Source organism: Telopea speciosissima, chromosome 8 (assembly GCF_018873765.1).
Source record: "Telopea speciosissima isolate NSW1024214 ecotype Mountain lineage chromosome 8, Tspe_v1, whole genome shotgun sequence".
NCBI lineage: Eukaryota > Viridiplantae > Streptophyta > Magnoliopsida > Proteales > Proteaceae > Telopea > Telopea speciosissima.
This window is the reverse complement of record NC_057923.1, coordinates 44,486,949-44,501,419: the sequence shown is the minus strand read 5'-3', so window position 1 is coordinate 44,501,419 and position 14,471 is coordinate 44,486,949. Positions and strand designations below refer to the sequence as shown.

At 39.7% G+C, this 14,471-nt stretch overlaps 1 protein-coding gene across 1 annotated transcript; it reads right to left on the bottom strand.

Moving 5' to 3' along the window:
• Window positions 1-3,302: 3,302 nt before the first annotated feature.
• On the bottom strand, window positions 3,303-13,865 carry LOC122672742 (alcohol dehydrogenase). Its single transcript, XM_043870219.1, has 11 exons — window positions 13,859-13,865; window positions 5,908-5,957; window positions 5,501-5,637; window positions 5,294-5,340; window positions 4,548-4,873; window positions 4,371-4,453; window positions 4,188-4,263; window positions 4,025-4,086; window positions 3,833-3,928; window positions 3,557-3,718; window positions 3,303-3,453 (listed from the first exon to the last, which is right to left on the bottom strand). Exons 2-11 carry the CDS (start codon window positions 5,942-5,944, stop codon window positions 3,337-3,339), a joined length of 1,143 nt encoding a protein of 380 aa, XP_043726154.1. The 5' UTR covers window positions 5,945-5,957; window positions 13,859-13,865; the 3' UTR covers window positions 3,303-3,336.
• Window positions 13,866-14,471: the final 606 nt, after the last annotated feature.

The window sequence follows — 14,471 nt, the reverse complement described above, 5'->3', positions numbered from 1 at the left end:
ACCAATTGTTTATGGCCCGATTAGCCCGTGGCCTGATTATAAACCGTTTAAGGCTTGTTTATAGCCCGATTGTAGGCTGATTAGCCAATAGCCCATTTAAAGTCCGATTACCATGAGTCAAACTATGGACCAGTAACTGACTGACTGAATAGAAGTGTGTTAATGCCCTAGTCTATGAGGCCTGATAACCTAAATGGTTAGTAACGGTGTGGGGCCTTAAATTGGTGGGGACTGGTTAGGCTGGACTGAAATTAACTGAACCAAACTGGTTGACACCATACCCCTATGATATATATCAATTCTTTTTCTTGTATATTTTCCTATATCTACCTTCCTTATCCTGTATCCATCACGTGTAATTTAAGTTGTTAGAGAAAGATTTCCTTCACTGTGTGTAGGTAGGTTTACCACATCATCCTAGGGTTTACAAACCCTTATAGGGTTTTAGTGTGTTCCCCAAAATATCCTTCCGATACCCTCCCACGTGCATCTGGAGCCCTGTGGTCAAGGGATTTCCCTTCAGTCTTAAGTTGTTTATATGCTTTTTTACTGAAGATTTCTCCTATCTAAGTTGTATCTGTTTTTCTAGCTTTTGTGGAGGTGGAATGCTTAAAGATAGTCCGAGCTAGCACATTAGACTGACCTGCATCCATCACCAGTTTCTCATCTCGACCAAGATGGCACTTTTAGAAAGAATACATTAAACCTGATCATTTTGATGCTCTGCCCGGTGTATTCTGTACTACATCAAACATACACCAGGGCAGGCTTGTTTTTGTCCACTTTGAGCTTACTGTGATTCTAATTGGGCTAGTTGTTCTCATTTGCAACACGGGCTACTGTTGTGTTTAACTTGGCAGTTCACCCATTTCTTTGATATCGAAAAAACAATCCACCATTTCTCGATTATCTCCTAAAGCGGAATACTGTGCCATGACCTCCTCATGTTGTAAGATTACTTGGTTATATTATGTCTCCTCCGTGATCTATGCAATCCACACCCTCACCGATGCAAAATGGATTTCTCTGGATGTACGTGCATCTGAGAGGCAATCACATGACAATTTAGGGGTGTCAAAAGTGAGACAGAATTGGGTAAACCGGCCCGAGCCAAACCAAAATGGTCCGGACCGAACTGCGCCAATGTCTTATTGGATAGGTTTCGGATTGGGATATTACAATCCTGAAATCTAACCGACCCATATAAAAACCAAAAGAACCCAAAACTGAACCGAACGGGCTCAAAACCCAAACCCAAACTGAAACCAAACCGATCTTCCCTGATAAGAAATCGATAACAATCCAAAACTCATTAAAAATAAGTTTTTCCATGGTTTTGTATACATATGTATGCTAAATCGAACCCAAACCGAGCCGAAATCGAAACTGACCCTGATAACAAATCGATACAATCCGAAATCAAACCAAAACTGAGTTGAAATCGAACTTTCCTTATTGGTTTGGTTTTGGATTCTCCATTCCCACACTGAAACCAACTTAACCCAAACCAAAACTAGCCTGAACCAACAGACACCCCTACTTCACCTTGTAAATGGCAATAATGAGACTGGTGGTTACCTCTCACAAGTAAGTGCACTTCCACGTAAGCGGAACTGAATTTCCAAAATTATCTATAATAAAAAAATAATAGGTAAAATACAAAACACCCCTTGAAATCGGAACGAATCTCAAGTTAGCCCTTCTTATTGGAAAATACTCAGAACACCCCTTGCTTCAGAGCCCTATATTATAAATTAATCCCTACTGTTTACGTTGTTGACGTATGAAGTCAGCTGGTTAAATTTTTTTAAAACCCTAGATTACCCTTGACCATTGTGTAGTTATTATTTTGCTCTTAAAATCTAAACCCCCCAAATCGACCCCGATCTTCTCCCTTCTTCACACCACTCTCATCCGAACTGACCTGCAACTCTAATCTGAAGTAAATGTTTGTCGGAGAGAAGAACATCTCGTCCAAGACGGTGGTGGTGTCGTTAGTGACGGATTCTGGGCAGGTGCTCTTGAGGTCGGCAGCAAATGTCTGATCCATGGTGGGGTCTTGGGTAGGGTAGAGGGGGTTGGTGAAGGAAGAGCAGTGGCCGATGCCGATCGTGTGACCACCGGAGAGTGCGCAATGTCGGTGGTGTCCAATTTCTTGGTAGCCATCAAGATGAGGACTGCGGTTGTGTTACTGGTACCGAGTAGAAGGTTCGCTAGGATTGCGGACTGCAAATACCATATAGATTAGGCAGGATTTTAAAACCTTCTCTTCACGGAATAATAAAAAAAAAAAAGACAAACTGATCGTCTCTCTCTCTCTTTTCTTTCGTGCATCCAGAACCCCTTTTCTTTTGCTTTAGATCTCATCTCATTTTAGGTTAGGTTTCCTTCTTTAATTTCTAGTATTATTCTAGTACGTTCAATTATTATTGTTTTATTAGTTTAAATCTAAAAACATAAATATGACATTTTATTTTTTGGTTTAACTTAAAAAAAATAACACCGTAGTCACGGTAGAAAGGGACGGATGAGTATTTTTCACTCAATAAGAGGGAGTGATTTAAGATTCGTTTCGATTTCAGGGGGTGTTTTATAATTTACCCAAAAATAATCCAGTGGTCCATGGACACAGTAAACTCAATTGAAAACTGACATATTCATGAATATCTCCAATAAAGTGTCAGTATCATTGGTTGGCTGATGTTTTATTAAGACATCACGAACATCTCCAATAAAGTGTTATTACTATTCATTGATTGGGATTGGGCTGTGTTTTATTAAGACACTTGATCCATTTCCTTTGGTTGACGTACAAAGCGATGGACTTTGTCTGTTGAAATACAACGTTTCACTATTTATTTATCACTTGGCATTACATGGGTCACTTTGTCTGTAAATAGAGATATTCGAATTTTGAATTATCCTTTGACGTGCAATTGTAAATTAACTCAACATCTGTCATGGAATTTTCTCTTCTCTGTTTTTATTTATTTTTATTACCCAAATCATGGGAAAAATTTTAATTATTCTTATTTTTTTCTTAGATATTTTTTCTTCTTTTGATATAATTGGATAACGTTGGAAAGTCAAAACCCCAATGTCGGAAGTAACACGCTGCCTCAACATTGGTAAGTAGCTTTAAAAGATTGAAGTGAATAATATATAGCCCAGTTGGTTTGACAAAATATCTTTGGGTTGAACTTTAATTAAAGAACAATATCCATAATTAAGCATCCAACAAACTCATTTCTATAATCTCTCTTCTCTTTTTATTCACTGCAGGTGATATTATTCATCAAAACATAGATTTCCTCTATTACATCCATTCTACTACTACTACTGGTCCATGCGGATGATGCATCTGATGCCTTCTCCCTTCAGCATATACTCAAAAGCCTTGTTGATCTCTGCAAATGAGACTTCATGGGTAAGGAACTTATCCAGCTCAAGTTCCTGCACAGCAAAACAACATAAAAGATCCACATTTACTGTTTTCTTTTCCTGTAAATTTAATATCTGTACAATTAAGTTGTCTGGTTGCTGCAAGGTGGTTTACCTTGTTCATGTACTTCTCTACAACAGATGGAATATCAGTGCGAGGTTTGTAGTTCCCATAGAAGGTTCCTTTCAGAGTTCTTTCATTCAGAAAGTTCATTGGGTGAGTCTTGAACACAGCATCTTTGTGTGGAACACCCACAAGTACAGCAACACCCCAACCCTGCAATTCATATATATTTTTTTGATTGATTCAGATGAAATCCATCTCATTTGTGGAATATATTTCAAACTCATTAAGGCATCAAAGAAGATTTAGAAAGTAAGCAGGACATACATCATGAACACATTCGAATGCAGAGATCATCGCATCGACATTTCCGGTACATTCAACACTTCGATCAACTCCTCCATTAGTCATCTCAGCAATCACCTAAAGAAAACAAAAAAGTACCAAGGAAAACTTCATTCAATCTATACTCTATAGTAGTACTAGTCATGAAGATAAAACACAAGTTCAGAAACTGACCTCTTGAACTGGTTTGTCATGGTCTTTCGGGTTTACAAACTCGGTAACTCCAAAATTCTTAGCTGCTCAGCAGAAGGTAATTAAGTCTAAACATTCAATTGTATCAAAAAATTGTCAAAATAGCTGTTTTCTTACTACTTTTTGGTGGGAACAGATCAGTTACCTGCAATGAATCTGTTAGAGTTAAAATCAACACCAATAATCCTGGAAGCTTCAGCAATCCTGGCCCCTTCACAAGCCTAGTTAATTACATGCCATCAACAACATAACAAAAATACTTGCTCATTAGAGAAGATAAATTGTGGAAATTCTATTCTATATAGAAAGAGAAGGTTAACTAACTCACAGCAAGGCCTACAGCTCCCAACCCAAAGACAGCCACTGTTGAACCTTTCTTAGGCTTTGCAACATTCAAAGTGGCACCCATACCTTAAAGACAGAAAACAAAAAATTCAATTATATCAAAGAAACAAAGAGAATGTAATAATATAGGAGTTGGGACTAAAATTTTGTTATCACACACCTGTGGCAATTCCACAGCTGAGAACACAAACTTTATCAAGAGGTGCAGAGGGATTGATCTTGGCAACAGAGCCAACATGGCAAACTGTGTACTCACTGAAGGTAGAAGTACCAACAAAGTGATAGATGGGTTTGCCATTAATTGAGAACCTAGACTGTCCATCACTAAGCATCACACCCCTATCTGTGTTTATCCTAAGGAGTTCACACAAGTTGCTCTCCTCGGACTTGCAGTGAACACACTCCTTGCATTCTCCAGTGAACACTGGAAGCACATGGTCACCAGGTTTCAGCTCTGTAACTCCTTCTCCAACACTTTCCACAATCCTAAATGTATACACAATTTCAATTGAATCATCTAAAATCAGTAACTCTACAGAATCACTTAATGTGCAAAATAGAAACCTTAGTAAAAACAACAAAAAAAAAAAAAAAACCTATACAGATAAAAAAGAATCATAAAATTTTAGTCATCAACAATGAAGTCTGAGTGATACCAAAAACATTTGGATTCTCTATAATTTTATCCTGAAACATCCACAAATCAAAAAGATACTCATTTTGGAAGAAAAAACATAAAATACTTCATGATGATTCATTTTTTTTTTTTTTTGGTAATGATCAAGCTAAAACCAGTAATAATGGTAAATTTTAATCGGCCATAAAAAAATAAACATATTTCTAAATAATGCAATTATATTGAGATTTTCTTCATTCTAAATCTGAAATTAAATAATAAATACATACCCTCCTGCCTCATGGCCAAAGATTCGAGGAAATAGAGGATGCTGTCCCTGAAGAAAATAGAAACCCATGTCAGTTTCACCAATGACCCTTCAAAACAGAGCTTTCTCTCTCTCTCTCTCTCAGAAACCATGTCAGTTACAACCATGACTCTTCAAAACAGAGTCTCTCTCTCTCTCTCTCTGTGCAGGAGAAGAAGACGATCTTTACCTTGGCCTCCCAGAAGTAGACATCGGTGTGACAGAGAGAGGTGAAAAGGATCTTCAGACGCACCTCCGATGCCTGAGGTGGTGCCACCTCCACTTCTTCGATCACTAATGGCTTTCCTGCTTCCCATGCAACCGCAGCTGGACTCGCACACAATAACAACCCATCGTCATAAATCAACAAATAAGCAAATCAAACAAATCATCACCCAAAACTCTCCTTCAAAAACTCTTCAAGGCTGAAATCGATTACTAACAAAAACCAATTAACCCCTTTCTTTTTTTTTTCACAGAAAACTGAAGCCCATCATTTGAAAGACACTAAAGAATCCAAATGACACTTCAACAAAAAAAATTAAAGAAATCCATCCAAAACTTAAAACAGATCAAAGCAGAGGAAAACAAGGCTACCTTTGCAGCGAATGACCTTGCCAGTAGTGCTCGACATCTTTCCTTTCCTTCTTCACTCTATAAAATGGATTTCTGAGCTATTCGTCTTTATCTCTGGAGGGTACCTTGGCAGCTATTTATAATGAGCAGAGAAGGTTAAGGCGTGAAGCGTGGCCTGAAGATTAGGACTTTACGAGGTGTCTCGAATATGGAAAGGCTAGAAATGAAAACTTATTATTAATTAATGGAGATAAATATGCATCCATCATTACTCGTTGGGCAAAGTTTTTGAAAATTCCCCCTTTGGCCGACTTCCCTTCCATGCGCTCCACGTATAGAGAAAACAACTGTCAGGTCTTCAGAAAGGAAAACCAGCTAACTCCCATGGTTTTACTTTCACTGGTTTTTCTGTTCCAAGTCCATATAAAGAGATCTCAATTACTCCAAAGGTTTTACTTTGACTGGTTTTGCTGTTCCAAGTCCGTATAAAGAGATCTCAATTATTCCAATCCCATGGTATCCATTACAAGTGGGATTCCACTGTTTGATTATGATCCTATGATTTCGAGAATCTTGTGATTTGTGTGGTTCAGAAGTCGGAACTAACCTATAGGCTCCATCAAGAAAAGAAATTTTTTTATTTTTTGTATTTTTTTTTTTTAAAGTTGAGAAAGAATGCTATGTGGGTGCATGCAGTGTGCTGCCCTTGTGTTCAGGGGTAGGCAAAATGATTGTCGTGGCTCCATGGAAAGGCAAAATTTTCACGAGGGTGTGACAATCATTTTCTCGGCTTGTGTTTGGTGCAGGGGCAACATATCGCACACACTCAGATAGTGTTCTCTTTTCCTCTAAGTTTTTCTGAAAAAAAAAAAAAAAAAAAAAAAAAAGAAAACAGGATTGTCCCGGAGTATGGCCTATGCCAACACTTCCATGAGTGTCTCTCTTTCCTTTCCATATGAAAAGACATCTATGCCATTTTATTTTAAGGAGGAGACAGATAGACACATGGGAGTATCGGCATAGACAGTCCGAAACATAAACCTATTTCCCCAAAAAAGAAAAATTATGAGAACCGAAAAAGGAACCATTTTCTATAAATTTAAAAAGGGAAAAAACACGTATTAAGAATAATAAAGAGGAGAGTTTTTGTGTATAGGTCGTGCATGGTGCTCGATCATGCAGATAGAGATGAAATGGGTACATTGTAGATCCTTATCCCTCATTCAATGATTGGATGTATGGTCATGCATAAAACCTTATATTATGAAAAAAATAAAAGATAATATAGACAAAGGAAAAAGAACTCAGTTCAGGAGTGTGTCCTACGCCAATTCTCCCATGAGTCTATCTCTCTTCTCCCCATATGAAAAGACACCTCTGTCCCCTTGTTTTGAGGAGAAAGATAGATACATAAAAAATACTGACATAATTGCATAAGTCACACTCCCTAATAAAATGAGAGAGGCTTTAAAGTATCACAAGGAAGTGATCATTTCATGAGCGTAGCTCCTACGCTACTTAAGACCATCAAAATATTTTCTTTTTGATTCAATCAATGTGGGTACAAAGATGTCATTTATTGGCAGAGGATAGAGACCGACACAAAGGTATAACTGTACATGTGCGAGAGTTACGCTTTCAGATAACAAACTTTCTAATAGATATTTAGGACAGCAAAATCATTTCATTTCAATTTTAAAAACAAAGAGACAAGAAGATACAGACGTCGTCAAGGTGCCCTGGCAAAAGTATAAATTTCTTTTTCTTTTGTCGTTTATTTTTTTGTGATAAAGTTGGATAAGCACACCATTAAATTCAACGGTTAAATCTCAACCGTTGATTTAATCGATCTATTTTAATCATTGATATTTTTAAAGGAAAATTACAAGATTAACAACAATTGGGTTTCACATTACAAAAGTTACTATCAAACTTTCCTTTAATCATATTAACCATTATAAAGATCGACATTACAAAACTAACCAAAACAGTGTTTTCCTTTCACTTCACTGTGGTTGATGTTGATGACATTTTTACCCTCACTTTTTTCTTCCCTCTCTTTGCAATTGTTACCTTTACCTCCTAATTGAACATCACCGTTAAATTTTCCCATTCACCGCTGCAAATCCACGTCGCTAGGAAACCCAGGAAACCCAACAACCATGATATTCAGAAACCATTTTGCTTCAGCCCACCAACAACGTTCATAAAGGATTTTTCTTTGGCGAGAGAGAGAGAGAAGAACAGAGGAAAGAGGATTGATCTAAGTCATCTCTAACCCTAGGGAAGTCATAAAAGTCAAAATAGTTCTCTCCACAAGGTCCTACTAAACCAGCAGGTTCTAGCATTACTGTGACAACCAAATCACTTGTTTGAAAATCCTTACTTTGATTCCACCTACTGGGATGTTCAGTATCATATCACCCATAACCCAGAAACCCTATAATGTTGGAGGTGCAGGAGAAGACTTGAAGTCCGGTGAGGGGCAGTGTGAGCGATGCAGACCAGTTTCAGGGGTAGGGATTGCCCACGACGAGAGAGAGAGAGAGAGAGAGAGTGCAATTTCAGGGACAAAATTGTCCAATTCGTAGGAGGTTATGTATAAAGTTTACTGTTTTGGCTATTTTTGTAATACCAATCTTTGTTGTTGATATATTAGTTAAATGAACGATTAGGTAGATAGTTTTGTAAAGTGAAACTCAATTCTAGTTAATCTTATAATTTTCCCTATTTTTAACTTGCAACCGGTTCTCCCACGTCGTCTTCTTCAGCTACCAATCTACACCTCAATAAATAAACACCATACAGGTATTAGTCTAGTCGTTACTCTAAGCGCCTAACCTGAGTCTCTAGCGCATTCACCCTCATGATTTCTGCCTAGAACCTCATATCTGGCTTCTAACAGGCTACTTAGAAGTGTGGTATCTTCTAAGTTGGACCAAGTAAAGGTCTCATCTTAGCTCTAACTAAGGTGCCATAGAGCACACATGCTCATGGACTCATCTCGCTTGCTATACCCCAGCGCCGAGGCGAATCACCCGTGTGAATGGGTCAATTCTAAGCCTGGTGACATCTTTACAAACAATGAATGTATACACATAAGATTACTCAAACAAATATATGCTCATTAATAAATGTAAGAGAAATACAGATAAATATCCATCACAAACAAAGTGTTCCCAAAGCAAATACATATTAGGTCCGCCTGAGTCCCAAGTTCCTAACTTGAACTAGGAAAACATCTCTGGCAATGGGCTTAGTCAATGGATCAGCCAACATATTACCAGTGGAGATATACTGCAAAACCACTTCACCTCACGCTACCATGTCTTGAATGTAGTGATACCGTATGTCAATGTGCTTGGTTCTACCATGGAACTTAGGGTCCTTCTCAAATGCAAGCGTTGTCGTGCTGTCACGGTGTATAAGCACATCGTCGTCTGAGTGAGCAGAAACGCTAAGTCTCTGTAAGAACCTCCTGAGCTAAACGGCCTCCTGTACTGCTGCCGAACATGCGACATACTCCGAATCCATCGTGGATAGGGTGATGCAGGTCTGTTTTTTGCTACTACAAGTGACAGTCCCGCCTCCCAGGACAAACGCATACCTCGAAGTGGACTTGCGCTCGTCTCTATCACTAGCCCAATTAGCATCACTGTAGCCTCTCAGTCTCAAGTCTGAACCATTGAAGGTGAGCGAGAGGTCTGCAGTGCCACGTAGGTATCGAAGTATCCTCTTTATTGCCTGCCAATGAGCTGACCCTGGGTTACTCTGGTAACGGCTCACCATGCCAACGGCAAAGCAAATATCTGGACGCGTACACATTATCGCATACATCAGACTGCCTACTGCCGCTGCATAGGGTATTTTGGACATTTGATTTCTCTATTCATTACTCTTAGGGCATTGGTCTAGGCTCAAAGTGCATGCCTTGTCCATTAGAGTGTCAATGGGTTTTGAGTTGCTCATATGAAACCGCTCCAGGATTTTCTTTATATAAGTCTTTTGAGACAAACTAAGAAGTCTCCTAGTGCGATCGCTCACAATCTTCACGTCCAATACAAAGTTGGCCTCACCCATATCCTTCATCTCAAAAGTGGAGGACAACCACTTTTTAGTGGCGACAATCATCTCAATGTCATTTCCAGCCAACAAGATGTCATCAACATACAATGATAGGATAAGAAACCCCGCCTTGGACCGTTTAACATACACACAGTGGTCTTCTTCAATCATGTCAAAACCCGCAGTGATAATAGCATGGTGAAATCTAATGTACCACTGCCTGGACGATTGCTTAAGGACATAGATGGAACGTTTCAGACGGCATACTTTGCACTCATGTCCCTTCTTCTCAAAGCCCACAGGTTGAGCCATAAAGATCTCATAGTCCAGTTCTCCATTGAGAAAAGCAGTTTTAACGTCCATTTGGTAGAGTTCCAAATCCAACTTTACGACAATGGCTAAAATGAGGCGTATTGAGGCCATTCTCACCACAGGGGAGAACGTCTCATCATAGTCTATACCCTCCTTTTGGGTATATCCCTTCGCCACAAGACGTGCCTTATACTTGTCAATTGATCCATCTGCCTTTCGCTTGACCTTCAGGACCCACTTGTTCCCAATGGCCTTGCGCCCAGGTGGAAGATCAACTAACTCCCAGACTTAGTTCTTGCTCATAGAACTCAACTCATCTTCCATAGCAGCTTGCCACATTTTCTTAGCTGGAGAAGAGAGCACCTCACTCACTGAGGCTGGCTCATCCTCATCCCTCAGGGCACAGACGAGGGCAGCGTCCCCTTCAATCTCAAAATGACGTTGGGGAATGTGTCCATGTGAGCTTTTACGCCCAAAGGGTTCTTGACCCGTGAGTTGTACGTTTTCCTTAGGTAGCGCACTCCCACTGGGCTGACGATCACTCTCACCCTCTTTGGCGATCTCTTGATGAGTGTTTAATTCCTCACCTTCGCCAAGAATAAGTGAGACGCTTTCATCAGTCTCTATCTCAAAAAGATCAAGGTCTCTGCTAGCGTCATTAATGCTAGGAAAATCGGTCTCTAAAACACATCGCAGGACTCACTCTCTGTCACTCCTCCATCTTGATGTTCGCTGTACACTACATAGCCTTTCGAGGTATCGAAATATCTTATAAAGATACTCTTTTTAGCTCTAGGTCCAAGTTTCCCAAACTTATGGGAGGTACTATGAACATATCCTGCACATCCCCATGGTTGCATATGCCCCAAAGTAGGCTTTGCACCTTTCCACAATTCATAGGGAGTGGAGGAAACCGACTGTGACGGCACGTGGTTAAGGACGTAGGCAGCGGTCAACATAGCTTCCCCCCATAAGGATATTGGGAGGTTGGCTTGCGCCATCATCGATCTAACCATATCTAAAAGCGTCCTATTCCTCTGCTCTGCTACACCATTTTGCTGTGGAGTGTGGGGAATAGTCAGCTGCCTAGTGATTCCTTTTTCCTCACATATCTCTTTAAATTGATCGGACAAATATTCGCGTCTTCGGTCAGTGCACAGAGTGTTTAACCTCTTGCCTTGCTAATTCTCAACCTTTGCTACAAAGCGTTTAAAGCAATCTAATACTTCATAGCGGTGAGCGATCAGATACACAAACCATATCGCGAATAATCATCGATAAATGTGAGAAAATAGGAAGCACCATGACGTGTTTCCACGTTCATTGGTCTGCAGATGTCCGGATGGACAAGCTCTAGGGTCTGGATTGCCCGTTTAGCCTTTCTAAAAGGCTTTCGGTGGGCCTTACCAGCTAAATAGGCCTCACATGTCTGTAGGTTAACTTTAGCGAGTGAGCCAAGAAGGCCTTCTCGAGCTAGCCATCCCATCCTATCTGGACCTTTGCGTCCTAGTCTAGTATGCCAAGTAATTGAATCAGGACTAGTATTAGAATCAACTACAAAAGATGAAGAGGAAACAATAAGAATTATCAAATCTAATGTAATAAAACCATTCTTAAACCTACAATGTCCAAAACTACTACCATCCAATCGTATTTCAAAAGAGTCACCATAAAAAATAAATGAATATCCTAAAGTCAATAATGCAGTAATTGAAAGTAGATTATGCTGGATTTCTGGTGCGTATAGCACATCATGAAGTAGCAAGATGCACCCAGTGCGCAAGGTGAGCTGGTAGGTATCAACTCCTCGAACTGCTTTACTTGTGCCATTCCCCATGTAGATACTTTGGGCACCATCCAGAATCTTTCTATAATCTACGAACCCTCCTCGATCTCGCGCTATGTGTCTTGTTGCACTTGTATCCACAATCCAATCAGATTGGATTTGGGCAACCAAAATGTGTGTACATACAAAAGTACAAGGAGAGAGAGGCAGAAATGGTACCTACTTCGCTTCAGTGCAGTCACGAGCGAAGTGCCCAATCTTCTGGCAGTTATAGCACTTGACCTTGGTGATATCTTTCTTTCCACCTTGCTTGCCACGTTGGCGCGTGGTGGTCTTACGCCCAGTTGGTGTAGCTCTCTGAGCTTGATCCTGATTCCTAGTGTTTCTCTGTCTCTTGCACTTAGACCTATTCTTGCGCTGCCCCGCTTGGGCAACAAGGGCATGTGATTGGGTCGCCTCTAGGCGCTCCGCCTCTAGTTCCACATGAGCGGCAATGTCATTAAATGTTTTGACAGTGTCGTTATGTGTCAAAACTATCTTCATTTTCCCCCAAGAATCAGGCAATGTCCTGATGATGGCTTGTACTTGCTGCTCATCGGTAAGGTATACCTCAGCATCATCTAATTTTTGGATCATATCTTTCACGACCCTGAGGTGTTCAACCATAGTGTGTTTGGGGTCCTTATGGTACATCTCAAACTTCAAGGTCATGAACCTAAGTCTGGTCGTGGATGTATCGCCACAGTCGAGCCTTACCTGATCCCACATGGACTTGGCAGTCTCGCACTTCTCATACTGGCCGGTGAGATAATCGTGCATCGTGCTTAACATAAGAAAGCGCACACTACGATCGCTCTTAAATCAATTGTTGTAAGCCTTTTTTTCTTGACGGTGACGGGTGGTAGTACCCACTTCAGGTAGGGTCATCTCAATGGTCAGGAGGTCTAGGTAATCTTACTCATTAAGCAAGAATTTGGCCTTTCTGTGCCACATGTCATAGTTGGTGCCATCCAACTTGTTGCCTTGGTTAAGGTCAACAACAACACTTTTCGAGACCATCACTATAATGTGCAAGGGAGGACATTTAGTATACATCCATAAATCCACAACTTTGTTCAAGAAACCCTAATTAAAATTAATGGTACCCTTCCCCACATGGGGAGACCAAAAACTTCGATAAGCTGATAATCAAATCTCACAATGTGTGGGTCTGGGGACGTATAACTTTAACTGATTTCAAACAAATGTAGGAGAAAAACAAGAATCTCCTAACCATAGTTTAATGCGCCATACACATGGGTGCGCAAGGGACTCACACAAGAGACCCAAATTTGGTACTTGAAGTGATATGTTGAGTCGGTACGGGGTTGTGATACGTAGTGCAGTAGCTCCCTTTATATGGCTTTTCAAAAAATATTAAAAAATACACCTGGCTCTTTAGATACAAGATCCCTACTACAAACTACCGACGATCACTGCACTTTGTATCACTTCCAAGTACCAACTCTAACGCATATCTATCCAAAAACACATCACTTGACAAGTACCAAATCCATCCCATGATAAATAAATAATAAAACACATGGTTGCATGGGCTGGGGTGTTTGACAGCGATACCCTAATGACAGCGTCAAACCAGTCCGTATCGCAATGGGGGGAATCACATATTTCTTTATTAACAAAGTGACCTTGGGCGATCTCCAATACACATGGGAAAAATATGAGACGATTTGGGACAACACCCTATCTCCCATTTTTCTTCCATGAATCTCACAAAATGATTTCTTGCTAATGGGGGGTGCATATGACATAAATAAAATACCCTCAAAAAATGAAAAATCTTACAGGGATGATTCTCAAAATTTGTTAGGGACCACAAGAAATACAAGACATGCTTCAATAAAGAAACCATATGAATAACATATCATGGACAAACCCCAATGCATGCATAATAAAATAAAGCATATGCATACAATAAAAACCATATCACATGCATATAATTAAAATCATATCATATGCATTTTGTTAGAAACAAAACCCCATATCATGCATATAGTTATAATCCAAAAAACAAACTATATATGCAATTATATTTTATAATTAAAATAAAACAAAATAAAAATTTTTTTTATTTTTTTTTACTTCTATCCGTTGGCAGGCCACCACACGCACTCAGCCGCGGCAATCGTAAGCCACAGCCTACAGCTACCGTTGCTGTGCACACAGGCATTCTACGGGCAGAACATAAAAACCAAAAACAAGGAAACAGATTGCTTGTGCCTTTTTTTTTTTAAAACAAAATAGAAAGCAATCATTACCTTTCTTTTTAAAAGAAACACAATCATTCTACAATTCAATGGTTATTCCCTTTTTTTTTTTTAAGACAAATCATGATTATGGTGATGTCATCTATTAAAAAAAC

Bases quoted from the DNA above. Each gene is read 5' to 3' on its own strand.
- LOC122672742 (XM_043870219.1), bottom strand. From the start codon at position 5,944: ATGTCGAGCACTACTGGCAAGGTCATTCGCTGCAAAG. The intron at 5,341-5,500 runs GTAAAGATCGTC...TATTTTCTTCAG, and splicing joins TCTACTTCTGGGAGGCCAAG to GGACAGCATCCTCTATTTCC. The intron at 3,929-4,024 runs GTCAGTTTCTGA...TGTTTTCTTTAG, and splicing joins ATGACAAACCAGTTCAAGAG to GTGATTGCTGAGATGACTAA.